This window comes from Ixodes scapularis, unplaced genomic scaffold (assembly GCF_016920785.2).
Source record: "Ixodes scapularis isolate PalLabHiFi unplaced genomic scaffold, ASM1692078v2 PGA_scaffold13__105_contigs__length_92229423, whole genome shotgun sequence".
Classification (NCBI taxonomy): Eukaryota; Metazoa; Arthropoda; class Arachnida; order Ixodida; family Ixodidae; genus Ixodes; species Ixodes scapularis.
This window is the reverse complement of record NW_024609839.1, coordinates 88,638,849-88,659,504: the sequence shown is the minus strand read 5'-3', so window position 1 is coordinate 88,659,504 and position 20,656 is coordinate 88,638,849. Positions and strand designations below refer to the sequence as shown.

The 20,656-nt window shown below is 43.4% G+C and overlaps 1 protein-coding gene across 4 annotated transcripts; it reads left to right on the top strand.

Annotated features, from left to right (window-relative positions):
* The first annotated feature begins 1,343 nt into the window (after positions 1–1,343).
* LOC120841881 (phospholipase A2 inhibitor beta) lies at positions 1,344–20,585 on the top strand. Of its 4 annotated transcripts, none has more exons than XM_040212876.3 (5): positions 1,344–1,654; positions 8,305–8,366; positions 11,624–12,101; positions 16,319–16,987; positions 18,897–20,585. In XM_040212876.3, the coding sequence occupies exons 3-5, from the start codon at positions 11,665–11,667 to the stop codon at positions 19,180–19,182; spliced, it is 1,392 nt and encodes a 463-aa protein (XP_040068810.2). In that variant the 5' UTR covers positions 1,344–1,654; positions 8,305–8,366; positions 11,624–11,664; the 3' UTR covers positions 19,183–20,585. The 4 variants fall into 4 exon arrangements, with proteins under 4 accessions (XP_040068810.2, XP_040357739.2, XP_040357741.2 ...); XM_040501805.2 differs by lacking the exon at positions 1,344–1,654 and adding an exon at positions 4,939–5,178; XM_040501807.2 differs by lacking the exon at positions 1,344–1,654 and having other exon boundaries at positions 8,364–8,459.
* The last annotated feature ends 71 nt before the right edge of the window (positions 20,586–20,656 follow it).

The window sequence follows — 20,656 nt, the reverse complement described above, 5'->3', positions numbered from 1 at the left end:
ATTTTAATGTAGAGGGCCTCATCCTGCAGTTGCTCGAGGTGATACCGATTTAGAACTACCGTTGGGCTTCAAAGGCAGCGACGAAACGATAGACGTTGAGAAAGCGGAGGTCACAAAAACACGGGTTATTGGACTGGTGGCGTAAGTCGAGGGGAAGGTAAACGTTTGTTATTCTTTTCCTTTCAAACTGTATAGGACGGAAAGTGCGCGCACCAGGTTGCGAAGAGGCAACACCTTCGCACGGATTGTAACTTTCGGTTGTGTAAAAAGGTAAATGAACGGCTTCTGCTTAGCGGCAATATCATATTTTCTACCCTTTTTCGTTGAAGGATAATTTAATCGGATATTAGTCAATTGTACGAAGTAGAAGCTTTGGCTGGGAGGCGCCAGCCGCCACCGGAATAAAAGGCTTCAGCCTTCTCCATTCATCCATTCATCCATCCGGTCTCTCGTGCTAAGAGATCGCTAGACCTCGGTCGAATGCAAACGCCGTTGTGTGAACGCGTTTTTGTGTTGGCTAATTTCGTTCACAATAGATAGTTGCTACGGACAATAAACACGCCAAAATCGAAAGCTTCTTTTTCAATGACTTCACGCTCGCCACATTCCCCATCACGACGCACCAATGCGACATCGCTGCCAAACCCATTAGCGACAAACCCGCGCGCGCGCCAATATCTCCAGCAAAAGCCTCAAAGCGTATTCAATCATGGCGCGTTTTTCCGATGCGTCACATCAAAGCCAAACGCCCGCCCGCCAGGTAATCCGAGACCTTGCTTTTATGCAAATTTACGCACGCGCCGAAATTACGCGACTCTCTCGTCCCACACCCCAGTGGCTGTACTACACTCCGTTTCACCTTACGATAGACCGCAGCGGACGCTACCAGCCATCCAGGCCAATCTAGCGCTGACAAATATCACGTGACTATGCTCCGCGCGTCGCTGCGCCCCTCCCAAAGGTCACGCGACACTCACGCGGCATCGGATTCGTTTAAATGGCTCGTAGCTTCTCCCGCAGTACATCGAGCCCGGTGAAACATAGTGCCTCACGATGGACCGCATGCGGACGCTACGGTACATCCCAGCCAATCCCAAACTCTGAATTTCTCAGGTGACAACGTGCTCCGAACGACGCCGTACCCCTCCCCAGGAGCACATGAAACTCAAAGGCGTTAGATGTGCTCCAATGAGGGCTCGTAGCGTTTACTGGGATCCACCGTAAGCCAAATCGCTGATGTTACTCATACCGCCTAAAGCTGTCGTTTTCACCCTCGCCCCACGCAACACACGTGTTGAACACACACACACAAAATCCACCGCGCGCTTGCGAGAGTGAAAGCCGCCGTTTTCCTCTTCTGACGCGGCAAGGTCGTAGCCGCGAACGCGCATGACACACACACTCCCTCAAACACAGACGCGTTCTCTCCGCTTTCCTCTCCCCAGACATTTCCTGTTACACAGGTGCTAGCGACGCGGCTGTAGGCAGGCCGCCGCAGCAGCAAACGCCGCGAGCAGCTTGCGAAGTCCGCCGAGCGCGCGCGCACGCGACTATGGCGTCGACGCCGCCGTTCGCAGTACGTCTACGCTGAATCTAGATTTTCCCCGTCGGATTTTGATGGTGTCGCTCGTGTAGGAGGACGTCCCTCGTTCAGGTAAGCTAACGGTTTCGCTTTTGCCGTAATGATTCTTTGCGTCTTTGTATGTGGGACTTTTTTTTTCTTTTTTTTTTTTAACTGACCGTTGCGGTAGCAGACGAACGTTTGGAGCAGACGGTGTGAGGGTTTGCGTCGCGCCGCTTGTCTTCCTGCACATTAGACGCTTTATATTTGTGCGAGATGTTTGCGCTGCGTAGTCGCATTTAGAATGTTCTAGAATACTGTATACGCTCATTTATGTCATTTTTATTTTTGTATATCAAGTCTATATTATGTCTATACGAAATTCGGGCATTCATAGCGGAGCGTTTTCGGTTTGCTGCGCGAGCACAAGAGGAATTCGTTGTTAATCGTGTTAATGTCATTTGACTTGATTCGCAACTCCACGCGGCCATATTATGAGAAGCTACATGTACTGGATGTTTGGGAGCAAAGAGAATTGTGTTTTACTTACAATTATCTAAGCGCTATACAACGCTCAGAACTTTTCCCAAATGGTAGCGCTAACGGTTGGAACCGCGTGCCAAAGTCTGGAGACTCGGAGTTATCTGATTAAGATATATAGGATATTTCCGGACATTTCCAATTAGAAAATAGAAACCGTCCCCAGGAGGAGAAGTCAATTGTCTCCATCCATTCACGTGCTTTCTTCGCCGCCATTTTCTCACCTAATATTTCCGAAAATCGCGTGTAAGTCTTTAATTTTATTTTATCGCCTGGTCTCAACCGCTAGCGCTAAATGTGGGCAGAGGCTCGGCGTTCGGCACTGCGTTGTTTATTTTCGCTCAGAAACAAAACAAAACAAAAACCCTCTTGCCTTGCACGCCCCCTACCTGTGAGTTCCGTAATCAAAAGTACCCAAATCTAAACCTCTAAATGAACAAGTGGGTATGTACCAGACAACTATACTCATTTTTGATCTCAAACTCCTGAAATCTGAGCATTAGACATTAATTACTGAATGACACATCTCCACTAAGCTACCCGTACTTTTGGTGAACCGTTACGGTTTATATCAAACTTCAGGGGCTCTGTAAAGTAGCGTTCACAAATGTCGCCAGTAAATACAGTAAAAAACAATGGGTGCACTAATGTTCAAAAGCTGCGTTCTTTTCTTCTTTTTTTTTTATAAGCGGATAATTTGTAAGTGCTTCCCAGAACTTTAGAGATGAAGTGTAGATACAATCAACCTGGTGCACGGTAATTAGTGTGTCAGTCTGTTATAATTTTTTTAATAATGTAATTGTTTAAATGGGCGTCGTCGATCTGCAGATTCTACGACTGCGCCATTGCATTGTCTGCTCGGGAGGAGACGGGCGGTTTCACATAAAATCACAAAAAGAACAAACAAAAGGCGATGCACTGCATAAAAGCATGTAGGCGTAGTTAGTTCTTTTAGAGCCTTTGTGATCCCAGCGGTGGCGTTCCGCTGACGATGACATCATATATTTAGTTGTTTTTTTTGTTTTTTTTTTTGTCACGTGCTTCCTTTTTTTGTCACGGCGAGCATCCGTCATATTTTGTGCTTGTATTTTGTTAAAGATTTTCATTATTCCTCTCGCAATGAGAGGCTGCTTAGTTACCTTGAACTGGCGTTTTGCTGACGTCACTATCAAAAGGCTTCATCCCTGCACGTTAGTCGGCGTCTCGCTGGCCCGTGTACAGCGGTCTGTTAAGAACATGCAATTCTCGATTACGTGTGCTGTAACGTGGCAAATTACTTTTACCGTTTTCAGTTAACTATTGTCAGCGAAATGTGTCGACCTATGAACTACTTGAGAATATGCTCGACATAAAAGGGGACACGGTGATCCCAATTTGAGGCTGCCATGTGTTCTTTGTTCTCATTTTTTTTCCCACGGCACAGTTCAAGTTTTTTAGGCGCTATTGTATTGTTGTTTTTTAAAACTGGTTTCGAGCAAGCTATACTCCCAGAATGGCATTTTTTGTCTAAAACTAAAAGAAAAATATCAACAAAGAAAAACTTACTGACAGTTCAACTGTACCGAGACAAAGAATGGACAGTCCAACCGAAGATTGGCGTGTTTCTCTTCAGTTCCCACTGTAGCCGCTAAAAAAGCTGCGCTTAGAATATCGGAACTCCATTCGCCAATTTTTTTTCTTTTGTGGCCATCGCCATGGTGTCGCTGAGTGCAAAGCGGGTGCCATCGCCGATCGTTCCGATTAAAAAAAAAAGCGACTTGCCTGGGGTGTAGATGAGGTGTCGGGAAGAACGCGCGACAGCGTTCTGCTCAGACGCTAACTGTTTTAACGTTTCTGAAGGACGGAAAGACGTTTCCTGGTATTTTTAATAAAGTTTCAGATGACTGGCAACCATGAATCTAAACACCAGGACGTCTAAAGTGGCCTTGGTAGAAAGCGTAGCTTCGTTAGTGGATTAGTCACCATGTTTCAGGATTAAAATGTCGTTTCTAAGGCAGCTCTTCTGCATCCTTGCTGAAACATTAGCGTGTGTGACGAAATGTCATCGTTAAATGTTGCCTGACGGCATTTGTTGGATGGTTTGTCTCGTATTTGGGAACCGGTGTTCCCAACTTTTAAGGCTTCCTTGTAAACTTCCCGCTGCGCGACTCAATGATTCGTTGAAACTTTGGAAGCTTATTATTTTTTTTATTATCATGATTCGCCACGTCCACGTCCCCACTGTTCATATCGCTTAACGACACGAGGTCTTAACAACGTGTGTTGTTTTGTTATTCATATTTGGTCATTTATTTTTTAATAAATAAGAAAACCATGGCCCATTCGTTCTTTAAATCAAACGTATAGTCTTGTTATGTGCATAACTGCTGTTGGAAAACTGTGTCCCTTTAATAAAAATTCTACGAAAATTGCAGTTGGGACCAACCCGCTAAACTCAGATATACGTAAAAGGCATTATGTCGCGGTAAGATAAGGAGTACCAGAGTGCCGATTTTAATAGGAACAAAAGCGCAAAGATTGGTCAAAAGAACGTTCCAAGAACTGACTTCGTCAAAAGTTTATAGACCCTTTCTTCAAGGGCGTCGCCATCTTGAATTGTCGTCACTTCCAGTATTGGCGAAAACATTGTTTTGCCGTCGCCACGCCAATAGAATGCATTTAGGGGATAAGCGTAACCGTCACACATTCTCGTTTTCTCTCCCCTCTATTGTTTTACTGGTTGCAGGTTGAAACGTTTTAATATTTTTTCGTCGCCCATACCGGATATGCCTACTTGGCGGTCGGGGGCGAGAGTAAGCGGAAAAGGTCTATATTTCAAAGATGTAGCAGAGTGCCCCATGCCTTTCGCTCCCTGGCGACGGGAAGTATGGAGTTGGTGCCCTACGCATGTACAACTAGTTACGTGACACAGACGTTAGGAAAGACGAACGAGGAAGCGTAAGACGAGGGTTGAGCGGATACTTTCCAAATCTGGCTTTCTCCACTTTCCCCTTGACGAGGAGGAACATAAAACAAAAAAAGCGTCTGCTGGATTTTTTTTCCGTCTACTAAACACACTTCCTGTCTGCAACAAAGCGGTAAGTCAGTGTTGTGCTCATAGGTTCGTCAGACGGGAGAGGGGAGTTGAACGTGAGGATGATTATTATCCATATATAATTAATATTATATTTCGTGTGATAACACAGATATCTCGTGAATCTACCGAAGTTCGAGGTAAAAAGAAAATTTTCGTCTCTAATTTTAACTATTCTGCGCATTCGCAAACGTTTTAAGCGTGTTGAGGCCACCTGGTGGAGGAAAAGTGCAATATCTATTGGGTGTAATCATCTCTTGTTTTACAACATTAAGATGGCTTCGGCATTAAAAGTAAATATATTTCCTTGTATTTGGTGTGAACATTGGCAACCATATCATTAAAAAATAGAGGTCTTCATAATATATACGCTTCCCAAAATTGAAATTATGTATGTAGATGTTGGACAGCACCGTTCATAAGTCGAACTTTGTCCAAGTTTTGCTAAAGGGTCGAAGGTTTGCCGACCCTGCCGAACCTCGAGGTTCGACAAAAGTTGGCCGCATCTTTAGTTTTCAGTAGTCGATAGAGTGTTGATCAACTCGTTGTCTTTCCGCTTGTTCCGGGTCAATGTACGGCCTGCGTGCATTGTCTTGTGACGCGAGTGCCAGTGCTGCAAGACAATCGTTCGTGCGGCGACAGACGCTCCTGTCTGACGAAAGTTCCACATATTGATATAAAAGCGCCGGTTGCCTCAAAGGGCTCCTCCGTTACTACCGCTGGCAATGTGCAGGTTTCATTCGAGACATGATTTGGATGAACGCCCGTTCCAGTTGACCTTTTTTCAAAAACCTATCAAGACAGACTGGAAGTCGTCGAATTTCATTGGATCTGACTTCGTGCCGATCGTGAACGCAGTGCTCGTGTCGAGTGCATTCGAACCCGAGTATGCGCCGTGCGCTAACGCAACGCTCGTGTAGAGTGCACGCTCAAAGCGCATGCCCAAATGTGGTGGTATCGGATGATCGACGCAGCAGCGCAGATTTTCTAAAGGGGTGTAAAACAGCTCCGCCGAAATGTCAATTGGAAAGCGGTCTGCTACTTTCGAACTGACGCCTCATCGTCAAAATAAGTATTTAGACTTTTAGCTCGTTAGTCACAATTAATGATTGAATCACTTACGTTTCGTGTAAAAATACAGCCACTTCCGCAAGACGCTTTTTAACGACGTACAGTTGGTTTCATTTACGTAGTTCACTTGTTTCGTCATTTTGAATCTTTGTACATGCAAAATGGGACACCCTGCATATATATGTATATCCTCAGCGCACGACAGATACATCAGCACACGTCAGAAGAGCGTGTATGGCAGGGGTGGCCAGAGTTATATATAGGTTTAGGGCAGCAGACAAACCTCCAAAAAGTCAGAGTTGCAGGAAAAAAAAAAGGAAAAAGGCGGGGAGGAGGGAGAGGGGCTACTTTTAGCAAGATACAATATAGAGGGAACGGACCTTTCCAAGGGGGACAGGCATAATTTTCGACTACAACAAATGACACCAGGCAGCAGAACGCTTCTTCAACCGCTAAGCAAAAATGCACGCATGCTTCGCTAGCCAGCAACTTGCTCCTGACGCCCGTTATGTGTGAAGGGTTGGAAGTTATTTCTAGAACAATAAAGGAAACAGGGTCACTGGATACATCTAGGTGTTAAAAAGCAGTCCAGCTTTATGTACGTAGTGTAGTACGAGGCTGCCGAGACTGGACAGCTATTTTTATTTTTTTATTCTAGAATTTTTTTTTTGTCTTGCGGACAAAGGAGGGGAGGGTGGGGCAGGATTACCATGGAGACTCGAGCCGCACTTGGACCCGCGAAGAGCCGCATGCGGCTCGTGAGCCGCAGTTTGACCACCCCTGGTATATGGCCTTGTGATGTATATCACCATAAGTCCCAGGACTCAATGTGTTACTGATTTTAATGTATTGATTGTGTTTTATGCATAAAGTTTGCAATGCGTTGCTTTTTTTTTATGAGTATTGTTGCTGCAGCAAATGTTTGTGCTGTCATGGAGTACTAAGCATGTGGGGAACGCGGGATGCACAATTTGACCGATCATATATAAATAGTAACTTGAGTTTGTAAAGTTGGAGCATAGCCGTCAGCTCCACACTTCAGGCCTCTCAGCCTTCCGAATTTCCTATCGGGTCATTATGCTTAGGTATGCGCAATAATAGCACTGATCTTTTTTCTATAACGTCGGTTAAATGTTTCTTTCATTTCTTTGAGCTCTGTGATTTGCATGCGATCGTGGTGAAGGAATATCGAGCCTGACTTTATTTTCTTGGGTGTCCTTAGCGGCCTTGCCCGCGCAGATACTTTCGATTATAGCACCGACAGGGAATATATTGCGAGACAATGTTTTGCCCCTTTGCCCCTAATTCATGATGCAGAGGCATTTTTCTAGAATATTAATAAACAGTTCAGCGTTCGGGCTATATTTTCTTTAATGTGAAACAGAGCCCTTGGAGAGAATTTAGAGTCTACGAAAATGATAAAATTTCGTGTGTTTTGAGTATTGATGAGTTCTATATTCTCTTACATAAAAGAAGCGAAGTTCCGAGGGAAGTAACTTTGATTTGATGTTTAAAGAAATAAATATTGATTGAACGCTTTTCGCTCGTGCTGCAACTTGATTCTATGAGAACCAGAACGCGGGCATGATGTCATGCCGCTGTAGTGGCGCTGTTGTCGGCAGGTACCACACGCAGACGCGTCACGGGGAACTGGTTTCTGCCCACGTGCAGTGCAGGCACCTGGAGTGGGCAAACGCCGACTTGTTTGTAAACAGCGTATCGGTCTATATTTAAACCGCTTTCTAATCTACCTTTTTTGTGTGTGTGGATTATATCGGAACATGTTTCCACGACGCCATAGAGAACACCTGTATAGCTACGGGTATTGTTTTAGAGACCACGGCGACGCGAACGCATTTTATCTGTGTCGTCACGTAGCCTCGATGCCAGACGTCCGCAGTAAATCGGCTCTAATTGTTTATCACACGCACACACGGGAAAGCTGCCGCAGCATCTGTCGGCGCCGATAACACTTTTATCTCGCGTTACCATGGTGAGCGTGGTTGGGTAAGGCCGGAGCAAGAAACGTAATTTCTGCATTTTCTGTTTTGAACTGCAGGGCTAGCGCTGATAAGGATCCAGATAAGACATGTCCTGAAGCCAAACGCAGGAACTCACAAGGTAAGCTTGTCTTCTTTTAACCGATCGGCTCCTTGGCAAGAGAATTCCCGGATAATAGGCCTGTGCTTAGTCGGGGATACTTGAAACGTAAATGTAGGTGGGCGTTGGCTGCCTTTTTGATATGTTTAAGCCTAGGCGACTAATGGATACAATGAAGTGTCGGCATACGTTTAACGATAGTCGCCCGTATGCCGCGCCTAGAACAACGCAAGTTCAAACCCAAACATTTCTTTGTTACATAAGGTAAGTTTGATGGTAACTTTTATGACATGGGAGTTGTGTGGGAATACGAATCGTATTTCCAAATACATAAATTTGGCATATAAAGCTTTTAAATTATGCATTCATAGTGTGCACCTGTGTACTTTCGTTAGCTTAGTGGTCTCAGACCCATCGATGTCCTTCCGACTTATTTCACGAGACGTGCACGCTGAAGCTACAACACCTACAATAGTTACAGCCTGTGCAATAGAACTTGTAATCACAGCGAGATTGAGCGAAGTCACAGATTGGACCCGAGAGTTGAGTCACCGCTCGGCTTGGCTTCGTATCCAATCAACACTTCGAAGGACGCTCCGCGTCGGGTTCGGGTCCAATTGCTGAGCTGCGTCATCTGTCTATAATGGCGTTCTATGTAAGAAGAGTAGGATGTTTGCTAACCTCGAATATTCTTATGCCCGTGTCCCACTAGAGCGACAGACAGAAACAAACGACAGCGACAAGCCTCAAACCAGAGTCTTTCGCGATTTGACAGGCTTTGTAGAATAAAGGAGGCTATGCTCACACACGAGCATCATTCACGCGAGGGTATCTTTGGCAGACTTGCAATCGCTCGTGCTTACTTCACGAGCACCAAACGACTAAACGCCTGCCAAAGGTGCCATCGCGAGCATGCTGCATGGGTTTGAGGCTTGTCGCTGTCCTTTGTTTCTGTCTGTCGCTCTAGTGGGACACGGGCATTTGTGGTATTGACCGAAGACATGCAATTATCTTGTGAGTCACCGAAGCGGTTGCTTAGCTAGTGAGACTGTTCTGCGACTGTTGCATCTGCCATCTCCGTGGCGTCTTTCACACGGGCCCAGTGGACGTTCCTATGGACTTCGAGGAGACTATTATGAGATGTTCGTAGGATGTCGGTGTCTCCGTGATTATATATCTACTGCATCGGTCATTTGAAACCCAACCGTGACGGCTTAAAGATGATAGTGTAATAATCAGACCAATTCTGGTGCACTAGCTAATAGCTGGGTACGAGAAAATGGGCGTCACTTTTTTTTCCTGCCTGAATATAAATAGCTCACGGATAAGTTGTTTTCGTTTTTTTTTCCTCAATGTTCGTGTGCCTCGAGGCTTAGAGAAGCGCAGTTTTTGTTTTTCGTTTTTTTTTTTTTTCTGTATTTGGCCGCCGTCTCGTAGCCATCGTCACTTACTCGTGAGAAAGTCATTCACCTTGACCGTTCAAACTTGTTCGCAATTCGACGTCGCGAAACTTGGGCTCAATTCACGTAGCTAATTAAAAGTAACAGAAAAACCAGAGCGCAATTAATGACTCAACAATCTTACTCATACTCGGAAGATTAGGGCTAGCTAGGGTGCATATGATGGTGAGGTTTGGATCCGACCGCGATTGTCGGTTTGGGTAATTTCGCGTTAGGTTTTTCTAACAAAATAAAAAATTAAACTGCAGAACATACATGTATCCTTTTTTATATTTGAATAATTAAAATGGCAGCGTAAAACATTGTACAGCTTTTATTTGGAAAAATGTAGGTAACGTTTGTTTTTGCGAATGCAAATTGGAGCAATTTAGACACACAAAACTCTTGAAAAAAAAAGTTTTTGTTTTTTGGTGTTAAGCTTAGATTACACTATTCTGTTTCGTATAGAAAAGCATTTTGGAGGAATCTGATGGCATATACTAAGAATACACCGTTTTAAATGTGGAGGCGAGCGTTCAATGGTATAATTGTTACTATAATTGTGATGTACAAAACGAGCCGACAATTTGTGATTCACGACTAGGAAGGCCATCGATGGATTGTCGTATCATGTCGTCATCCGTTTCTAGCCGGTCATAAAATAAAAAAAAGGAAATAAATGCTTATGTGGTTGTCAGTTTGGCAATTTCCTTGAGCGAGATGAAAGGCCTTGTCAGTAGTGATTGATATTTTTTTTATTGAAGTCGCTCCGAAAGCGTAACACATAAACAAAATATTCGTTCAAGGTTTGTTATACCCTGTGTAGCTGCAGTTTATGACACGGGAAGGTCATTACACCGCATTCATTATCTTTGTTTAGTGGAAACATTTTAATGTCATGTTTTGCTTCCTCTAATTTTGAAATTGCTCCATAAACTTTATAACAAAGATATCATACAGTGAAATCAGTTCGTCTTGAACAATGACGGCTTATCTGTCAGTTTCCGAGGAACGATTAGACAGCCATCCTAGTACTTTTCATGATCATAGCGGAGTAGTAATTACATTACTGCGGCTTTGTTGAAACTTGCGAACGCTTGTGTATATATCCTGAAACTTTTTTGAATGAAGTAACCAAAATATGTTTTTAAAAAAACAAGAAATATGCCATAAACGACTTAAATATTAGAAGAACGTAATTTTGCAAGTTACTGGACTCGAATATTATTGCCAAAATTGGATCCCGCGAATGTATTACCCTATGGTACCGAATACACAGCAAACCACATGATATCGTGACATTTTGTGCCCTCGAAATATTGCTGAAACCCTCACTTCACAACATCTGCGAAATATAGAAACATAAAAATCAAAAAAAAAATTATTTTTTTTTACAGTAATTACTACTTGTGCTTTTTTGTGACAAACGGTTAAAAACCCCGACTCACAATGACAAGAAAGTTTTCTAACCAAAAAAAAAAATGAGATGTTCGTGTTTATTCAGCGCAAGGTCGATCTGCCTTTGAGGCGTAGTGACACTGGTTTACGCTGTACATAAAAAAATGTAGCCAGTCGATCGGTGACTCGCGGTTTTTAACGTGCATCACGCAGTGGCGATACGTGAACAGACACCAATACTCATTCATATCGAAACGGGCAGGGGTGGGGATCGATCCAGGGTCTGGGTTCTGCAGCGCGAGTTTTCGCGCCACATGCCTCCGAACTGTGATATGCTAACATACTCGGCCACCAATCCCGCCGGCGACAAACAAAAACAAAAAAAAACTAACTTACACCAGCTCGCCTGCACTCTGACTATTTTATCGTTTCTGCTTTCAGGTGCATCAATCCCGACAGACCCGAGTTCACACAACGCCGAGATGTCGCTCCTCTTTCTAGTCACCGCGATTGTGGCGCTCACGCTGCTCCAGTCGAGTCCACATTGCCACGCCACCAACGTGCTGTGCGCCTCTTGTGATTGCAAGCCGTCCCTGGAGAAAGAGAGCTCCGTGGACGTCGACTGCTCCCGAAAGGGGAACAAAATGGTACCTGCTGGCAGCCAATGGCCGCACAACCTGTACAAGTTTGACCTGAGTCACAACTTCATCGACCACGTCACCACGCTGGAGCCCTCTAACGTTAGCGTGTTGGACTTGCATAACAATTACATCGGCGTGATCGAGCCCGGGGTATTCTCCGTGTTCCAAAACCTCCAAGTCCTGGACCTGAGTCAGAACAGGCTTTCTAGTCTCCACATGGACACCTTCAAGGGTCTTGCCAACCTCAAGTCCCTCAACATCAGCCGCAACAGCATACGGTAATTATGAGTTTGCACATTTTAAACTAAAGTCCCTTTAACACACCAGCGCCGTATCTATTATTCGATCCAAATCGTGGTTGAGCGCGTGAGAGGCGTAGTGGTGCACTAAAGTTACCACTCGTGGAGCAGGTACAAGGCTGGGGCCTGATAAGAGACGGAAAAATTGCGCAGGCGCCTTATCGCAACCGCTAGCCTTGTACCTGCTCCACGAGTGGTAACTTTAGTGCTCTACTACGCATCTCACGAGCTCAAAGTCTTTATGAATATTACTTATTTAGTGGCTTTCGATGACGCTGAGCAAGTTTCTAATTGGAACTATATGTATATTTTCATTAATTAAAAATTAACGAATTTTAACTAATTAGCCGACTGACCGTTATGATTAGCCCCCTCTACTGTGTCCCCTGGCCGTTTAACTCACCTGCGGAGACCGCATTATTCTAGCTTTCATGGTTGCTGTTTTTTTTAATTCTGTTAAGCTTAAAAAACACCTTATATATATATATATATATATATATATATATATATATATATATATATATATATATATATATATATATATATATATATATATATATATATATATATGAGTGGTTTCGTTCGGATTCAGGCAACGAGTGGCAGTCGTATTTTTTTTATTTTGCTTCAAACTTTATATTTTGTGGCGCATGTTTCCAGAATAACAATCCGTTTTATTTTAATGTCCTGACATGTTTAGTTTCTGAGAAAAACAATCTCGAAGAAGTGGGAAAGAACGACGAAGTTTTGACGATTGTCGTGTGTGGCGTTTTTTAATCACTCTCAATCTCATAGTATTCAAAAGAGAGCGTCTATATTTTTTTATTGTTATATATATGCAAGTCGGTAAAACTACATTTCAACTAACATTTATTATTCGTCGATCCAATCTTTGTAAAAATCCCCAAACATGCCTCCGCGCACAACTGTGACCTAAACTGCGGATTTTTTTGTTAGTAGACTATGTTTATTTTTCTTTTTAAAATAATACTACCTGTAGAACCTTTCATTGCCTTCCACATATATAAATTTTGTGTCTTAATCACGTACGAATACTGAGAAATAAATTATGAAATAGAGGTTTTCACTTTTTGTTAAATTTCAGCCCGCTGTAAAAAAAAAAAAAAAAATTTTTAATTTTTTTTGTGTCGCGTTTTTTTTTCACTTTTCTATTAGCCGGCATACATTCTGTTAGAGGTATATGCACTAGTTTTGAGTTTTAAGCCTCTAAATATGCTAAGAAAGAAGAATTGCTGATGGTGGGTTTATGGGTTATAGCTGTATATTTTATTCTTTATCATAATAATCTAAGGGACGCTTAATAAATACTCATATAAAAGACATGAATGTCGTTAGGCGTATAATAACAAGTTTGCAATTCCAAACCTCTAAACACTATAAAATCGTAACTGCTGAAAGCGGGTTTCAAGACAATTTCCGCTGGTGCCATGATTGGAGGGGCCTCAAGCCTAAAACCTATGCGCTTTATAGTCTATGCTACGTTAAAAATATCAAAGTTTAATATTGTAAAACATTAGAGTTAAATACACCTCCTATTGGAAACTTAGATTTTTAAATGCGAAATTTTATATTTCTAATCCGAAATTCATGTTGATAACAGACCGAATCATTTTTTAGCATATTCAGAGGCTTAAAACTCAAAACCAGTGAATATAAATCTAACGGTATGTATTCTGGGTGAAAGCAAAGTGTAACAAAAACGCAAGGCAAAAAAAAAAAAAAAAGTTTTTTTTTTTTTTTACACAGCGTGCTGAAATTGTTCGAAAAGTGAAAACCTTCTCTCTTTCATTATTTATTTCTCAGTACTGGTACGTGATTAAGACACAGACTTTACATAATGTGGAAGGCAATGAAAGGTTCTACACGTGGTATTATTTTTAAAACAAAACTAAACATAGTCGACTAACAAAAAAAATCCGCAGTTTAGGTCACAGTTGTTCGAAGAGGCATGTTTGGGGATTTTTACAAAGATTGGATCGACGAATAATAAATAGTTGTTGGAATCTCGTTTTACCGACTTGCATATATATCACAATAAAAAATATAGAAGCTCTTTTGTGAATACTTTGAGATTGAGAGTGGTTCAAAAACGACACGCACGAAAATCGTCAAAACCTACCATCGGCATTTACTCGTTTTTAGCATAATTAGAGGCTTAAAACTCAAAACAGAGTCAAATACCTCTAAGGTAACGTATTTTGGCTAAAATAAGGCTGTGAAAAGAATGTGACGCGAAAAAATAAAAAAAATAAAAAATCGGACACTTTTTTTTTTTTTTTTTGCAGCGTGCTGAAATTGAACGAAAAGTGAAAATCCTTTTTGTTTCATAATTTATTTCTCGGTGCTAGTACATGGTAAAAACACAAACTTTGCTTAATTTGGAAGGCGATGAAAGGTTCTACACGTGGTATTATTTTCAAAGCGATACTAAACATAGTCGACTCAAAACAAAATCCCCAATTTAGTAACGGTTAAGAGTTGAGCTTGTTGGTACATACTTGTAATTATATCAGCTTGAACTTTAGAAATATCTAGAACACAAAGACAGAAAGGACAGAATATGACACACAGCTGTGTCATATTCTGTGACCTGTTTAGGTCACAGAATAGAAGAACAGAACAGAACAGAACAGAATAGAACAGAATAGAAGAACAGAGCAGAAGAACACAATAAAAGAACTGTGGCCCAATTTAGGTCACAGTTCTTCGCGGAGGCATGTTTGGGGATTTTTACAAAAATTGGAGCGACGAATAATAAACAGTAGTTATAATGTCGTCTTTCCTACTCGCATATATATCACACAAAAAAAAATATAGATGCTCTCTTTTGAATGCTATGAGATTGAGAGTGATTCAAAAACGCCACAAACGACAATCGTCAAAACCTCGTCGTTCTTTCCCGCTTCTTTGAGGTTTTTGGGTTTTTTTTTTTTTCTCAGAAACTAAACATGTCAGGATATTAAAATAAAAAGGATTGTTATTCTTGGAACATGCACCACGAAATATAAAAATTTGAAGCAAAATAAAAAATACGACTGCCACTCGCCTGAATCCAAATGAAACCGCCCATATATATAATTTTTGTTTATGCATACTGCAGTCTCATGGCATACTGCGGGCATGGGATTAGTGCTGACGCGGCCCATAGTTGCAGACACACTGCTTATACGTGTTAAAAACGACCCACTGTTCGCTGTAGCCATGATGACAAAACTATCCGCGGGCAGGCCCCAAGCATATTCGAAGCGTGTTTGCGCCACACATATATGTATTTGCAACACGCGTAAAGACAGTTTTTGTATGACCAGTGCGCCAGGGTCGTCCTGCAAGGAAGAAATACAGCGTTGGCAGACTGTCTTTAGTATGGTGTATACAGCAACGTGATCGCGGCTTTCGACTCTCGTCACATATAGAAGCAAGAGCAAAGTATTGGAAGCGTGCGATCGAGGCAGTACGCCACGGTGCCGTTCCTGGGAGAAGCATTTCGCATTGAAACCGACCAGACTACTGCATAGGCGTGTCCCGGTTAGCATTCAACCTTAGTTTTTAAGGAATGTCAGCTTACCTGTCCGCCGCGCTTTACAGAACATTAGGGGCCTCGTTTGGTGTGAACTTCTTTTACGTGAGACCTGGAACTTTACAACACAGATTCCCTTCATGCGCGATCATATCGATCCCAGCACGTCCACTCGACCCGCTGGGCGAGCGACGATTAATTTTAGTAATAAGTAAAGCTAAAACAACTTCTAATGTAGATTTCAGCAATTTTTGGCACCGATGAAGAATGTCACGTGGGGATTTTTCGGATCGTCGAGAACACGAACGCTTGGCAGAGGCATATTTCATCGCGCATAAACCAAAAACGTAACGGTGTATTGCTGTCGTAGCTGCTTCCAACTGCGGGACACACGATTGAACCCGAGCTCTGAACAAACTACTACGGGTCGAATGACGTGAAAACGCATCCAGAGCAACACAGGGCGTGAGTAGGTTTCGAATAACCAGGTGACAAAGCTTTGCTCCGAAGCGTGAGAGTTCTTGTTTTTGCCAGTGATTTCCCGGTTTATAATGCATTCATTCCTGGTTACCGCTTTTTGTGGCAACCGTTTAAACGTGCTTTAACGCCTGCCCGTCTAATTCAAGTTGCATCCTTTGTTGCATTTCCTCTCTGTCAGAACCTTGCCAGCGGAACTCTTCAATCCTCTAGTCGCCCTGGAGCAGCTCCGGATCAGCCACAATCCGCTGAGGTACATCGAGAGATCCTTCTTCACGAACCTTGCAAAGCTTGAGGTTCTCGAGATGAGCAGCGTGGACGCACATTCTTTGCCAGACGGAGTCTTCCACACCATGCCAAGCCTGGTGTACCTGGACCTCTCTGAGAACTCCTTCGACGAAGTTCCGTCCAGCGCTTTACGGAGCGCGGAAACGCTCAAGGTCCTCGTCATCTCGGACAACCCGATCAGAGTCCTCAACTACAGGTCTTTCTACAAAATGTCCAACATTGAGGAACTCTATATCGAGAACATGAAGGAACTTGTCTCCGTGGAAGGGGATACCTTCGAGTGCCAGAAGAAGATGAGAGTCCTCTATTTGGACAACAATCCCAAGCTGACGGAACTGGACCTCGACATCTTCGGCATTTTCTGGCGGATGGAGCCCCCTGCTAACTGGACCTTGAAGGAACTCTATCTTCAGAATAACAACATCAAATGGATCGACAGTGACGTGGCACCTTGGAAGGAGCTTACCATATTGGACCTCCAGGGAAACCCTCTGGCATGCGACTGCACCAACGCCTGGCTAAGAAAGATTCCTCTACAGCCGGAGCTAACCGTTCGGCTTTGGTGAGATATTCTTGTCGTAGTTCTTATCTTGATTGGCAGATTTATTGTGTCCTAAGCCTTGATAGATCATCTGGGTATCCACCTTAAAGAGGCACTGACTAAACAAAAACACGTTTTAAATTCTCGGATAGATAGGACACATGCGTCAAAGAATGAACGTTCCCCGAAAACTAATTTAGCACAATATTTACGTCGCGATACTTGTGTTGAACGGGGAGCAATTCCGACGCATGCTTCAATTTCTAGGCGTCGAGCACGAACCAGAGCATGTCTTAGAATTGCTCATATGAGTCTCCGGACGGAAGTATCGCACTAAAATATTTTATTCTTTTGGGGGAAGGTTTTTGTGTTACATACCTTTTGTATCCAGGTACTTAATCCACATAAAGAAGCAACTTTTTTTTATCCGGGCTTACTCTTCTTCGCACGCTCTCTACCGTCCCCTAAATCAAACTAGTTATAGAGAAAACGGCACATGAAGCTGAAGTCAAAACAAACATTCAAATTTCCCGCGGGTAGCAGTGTTGTGACGTCACTGGTAGGTTGCCTTGCAGGTCGAGCACTCGTCTCAAAAGAAACATGTCGCGCGTTTGTTTCGCGCTACTGAGCGAGTGCTGGAGTGAACTTCCAGAACATTTATTGGACACCATTGAACTTTCTTTATAAGCCGTTAACAACAAGTTCTACTTTCCAAACAGTGAACATGTGCCTGCCGCTGAAATCACTTTTTCAGAGGAAGTGGCGCCAACACTGGGAGTGTCTACTAGCAACGCAGATAAAGTTTCTTCGTGTTGCAAGTAGAGAATTCGGGTTTAAAAAAGCGGTGAGGAAAGAAATTTAAAAAAAAAAAAAAAAAAAACTTTATAGCTTAGCAAGACCAAACATGTTTTCCCAACGATTGGGATGATTGGATTACAAGTTCAACCATGACTGTTGATGTGTTGAGCCACTCTTAAAACAAATTAGCTATTAAAAAAAATAACTGCTAAAGTTACAACCACCTTACTTTCATATGCTGCGAGCATATCTCAAAAAGTGTTCTTCAAATCTTAAATGGTTCTTTAACCCAAGCATTCAGATAATTATGCTGGATTCTAATCTTTAAGCGTACAACCACGTCACACTTTTCCGCAGCTCTTCCTCTTAGAGAAACTGGGTCGCGTAGAAGGAATAGATGGAAAGAAGTGATGGGTTACGTATTACTTGCACTGATCTCTTCGCTTGCATTCCGCGCGGTGACGTAGTCCATTGTTAACCGAATCGAATCAGCTGCCGAAGCAAGACGTCCATCCGCCATACTCACATTTTCCACTAGAGTAACAGGGAGTTAAAGAAACGCAGGGCGTGGTGAGACCCAGGCGTATATTATTGCATCACATCCAGTGAGACTGCAGAATTAGCTGAAAAGAACGCCGGACGGCGAATCACGAAGCAAATATCGGGAACATAAGCTCCATCTTGCATTTTTCGAGCTTTCAGTAATTATAGCGATAACCATATGTCCTATACGGCATTTAAACTCACCTGTTCCTTGCGTACGAGCTTTGTTTGTGTACCCGCCAAATGAGACCACGTACTTGTGTGTTTCACTCAACCTGGTAACGGCGCGCGCTTAGCTGTACCCTCATAACGCGTTGACCTCGCGTCCTCTACGTTGCCCTTTGAATGACGTGCCCCTCCTTGCGTTCCGGTCCGCTAAAGGCGTATTTTGGATGCCCTTGAGGCCCTAGTCTACATGGCGGGGAACCAAGCGGCACCAAGGGACCGGGTCATCGCCACCCTCTGCGACTGGCCAACTCCGCAAAGCTGACCAATCTTGGCAGGTGGCGATGTCCCTTGGTCCCTCTTGGTCCCGCCGCGACGATTAGGGCCCCCTGCTCGCCGTATACTAACCTAAAGCCTATTTCAGGTGCGGGAGCCCAGCCAACCACGAGAGGGAGCCGTTACTGGAAGCTCCCGAGGAGCTCTTCGTCTGCTCCAATGTCAGCGAAAGAGACTCACAGACGAGTGCGCTGCGCACAGCAGTGTTCATTGTCGGAACGCTAAGCCTCGTCGCCATTCTTTTGTCCGCAATCATGCTGGTGAAGCGGAAAGCCCTGCACGAGCGATTCCTGCGTCGAAAAGGCAGGAACGGAAGTGTCTACTATGTGAAAGCCCACACCAATCCCGTGGAGGACTACAACCAGAATGCCTGAACGTTTGATCGTGCTCCAAAGATATCGTGGACAAATTGTGCGAGAATATGAGAGTATGCCACAGATCGGCGGACCTACTGTCTCAGCCAGATCTAACTTCATCACAACACTCCAGAGTGCCTTGTCCTAGCTGAAATATATTTCACAACCTGGCTTCCACAAGAGTTAAGCCGATTCGAAACCCTGTTTACGCTAGTATAAAGAGAAGATGTTAAGGCTCTAAGCAGCAAAGGCAAGTCACTGGGTGCGCAAGCTTCTTAGAGGGAGATTGTCACTTTAGCTGCCGTGGCTATGGGGTCAGCAAGTGAACCCGAGACGTCGATTTCAGTTACCTGCTTGGCGTCTTCCAATGGAGATGTTCGCAATGTTATTACTTTCACCGTTATTCACTCACAAATTCCAAACAAGAGCGTCCGATTTCGCAAGGCAACCGATACGCTTATACAGGTTCTACCATTCAGCAGCAAGTTCCTTCCGCATCAGGAGCATCCGATGCGTTGTCCCGTCAAATTTAAACGTTGCTGTAAGGTTCAGGGAGCAGCGAATTCTTACTAAAGAACAGCTCCCATGCCATGATGTTGATAGGGGACAGTTTGGTAGCTACTAATTGTTGTGGATGTCCTGAACTTGCAGACATTTAGAAGCTTATCAGAGCTGCACAAAGTCGGCTTTAGACATGTACCGTCGGGTGCCTTTGAAATATACCGGAGGCAGCTACGTCAGGCGATGCAGAGCAGGGCACAAATCATGCAGTCGCACAGTGCAGACAAACGGTTGTCGAGTAAACGTCGGCCCAAGAAAATGACAAAGTAAAGAGTCATGAAAGGGATACGCTCAGTCATGTTTCGAAGTTAAACAAAAAAAAATGACCTCCCGCTTACCAGACTCATGCTGAAAGCTGGAATGATGACTTCACTTATTAATGATATAATGGCGATAACAGATTTTTATGTTTCAGTAAGAACACACACACGGGGGGGGGGGGGGGTACATTTCCATAAAATCATTTTACTGCTTCCAAGAAAGTAAAGTACACAGTTTTTCAGCAACCTATATTTCCTACAAAAAAATGTCCTTTTTAGATTTGAGTAACTATTTTAATAAAGAATAATTTGTATACAGACAGACACATACTACCCTGCCCTTGGCCCTGCGGCTACATCCGACTAAAAATAGTGGAGTCAACGTCATTTGATTAAGATCCAATAGGGAGGGTCCTGGCTGAGGTAATGGGTTAGGAAGCTTTAAGTTATATTTCAAATACCAAGTATTCAAGGCTCGCTGACATCAAGTCAGTCACACCGGGTTTCAGAGTTTCGAGTTAAGCATGCACTATCAGGGTACGAATCACTGGCACAGCACGTGTACGTAGTACGTGAGATGAATAAACGGATTCAGAGCGAGTTGTGTAAATGTGAGGTTTTATTGTATATACAAATAAACAAGGTACTTCAACAATTAAACGAGTGTATAT

Coding starts and splice junctions, on each gene's coding strand:
- LOC120841881 (XM_040212876.3), top strand. CDS start 11,665: ATGTCGCTCCTCTTTCTAGTCACCGCGATTGTGGCGCTCACGCTGCTC. Junction 12,102..16,318: donor ATCAGCCGCAACAGCATACG/GTAATTATGAGT, acceptor CCTCTCTGTCAG/AACCTTGCCAGCGGAACTCT. Junction 16,988..18,896: donor GAGCTAACCGTTCGGCTTTG/GTGAGATATTCT, acceptor AGCCTATTTCAG/GTGCGGGAGCCCAGCCAACC.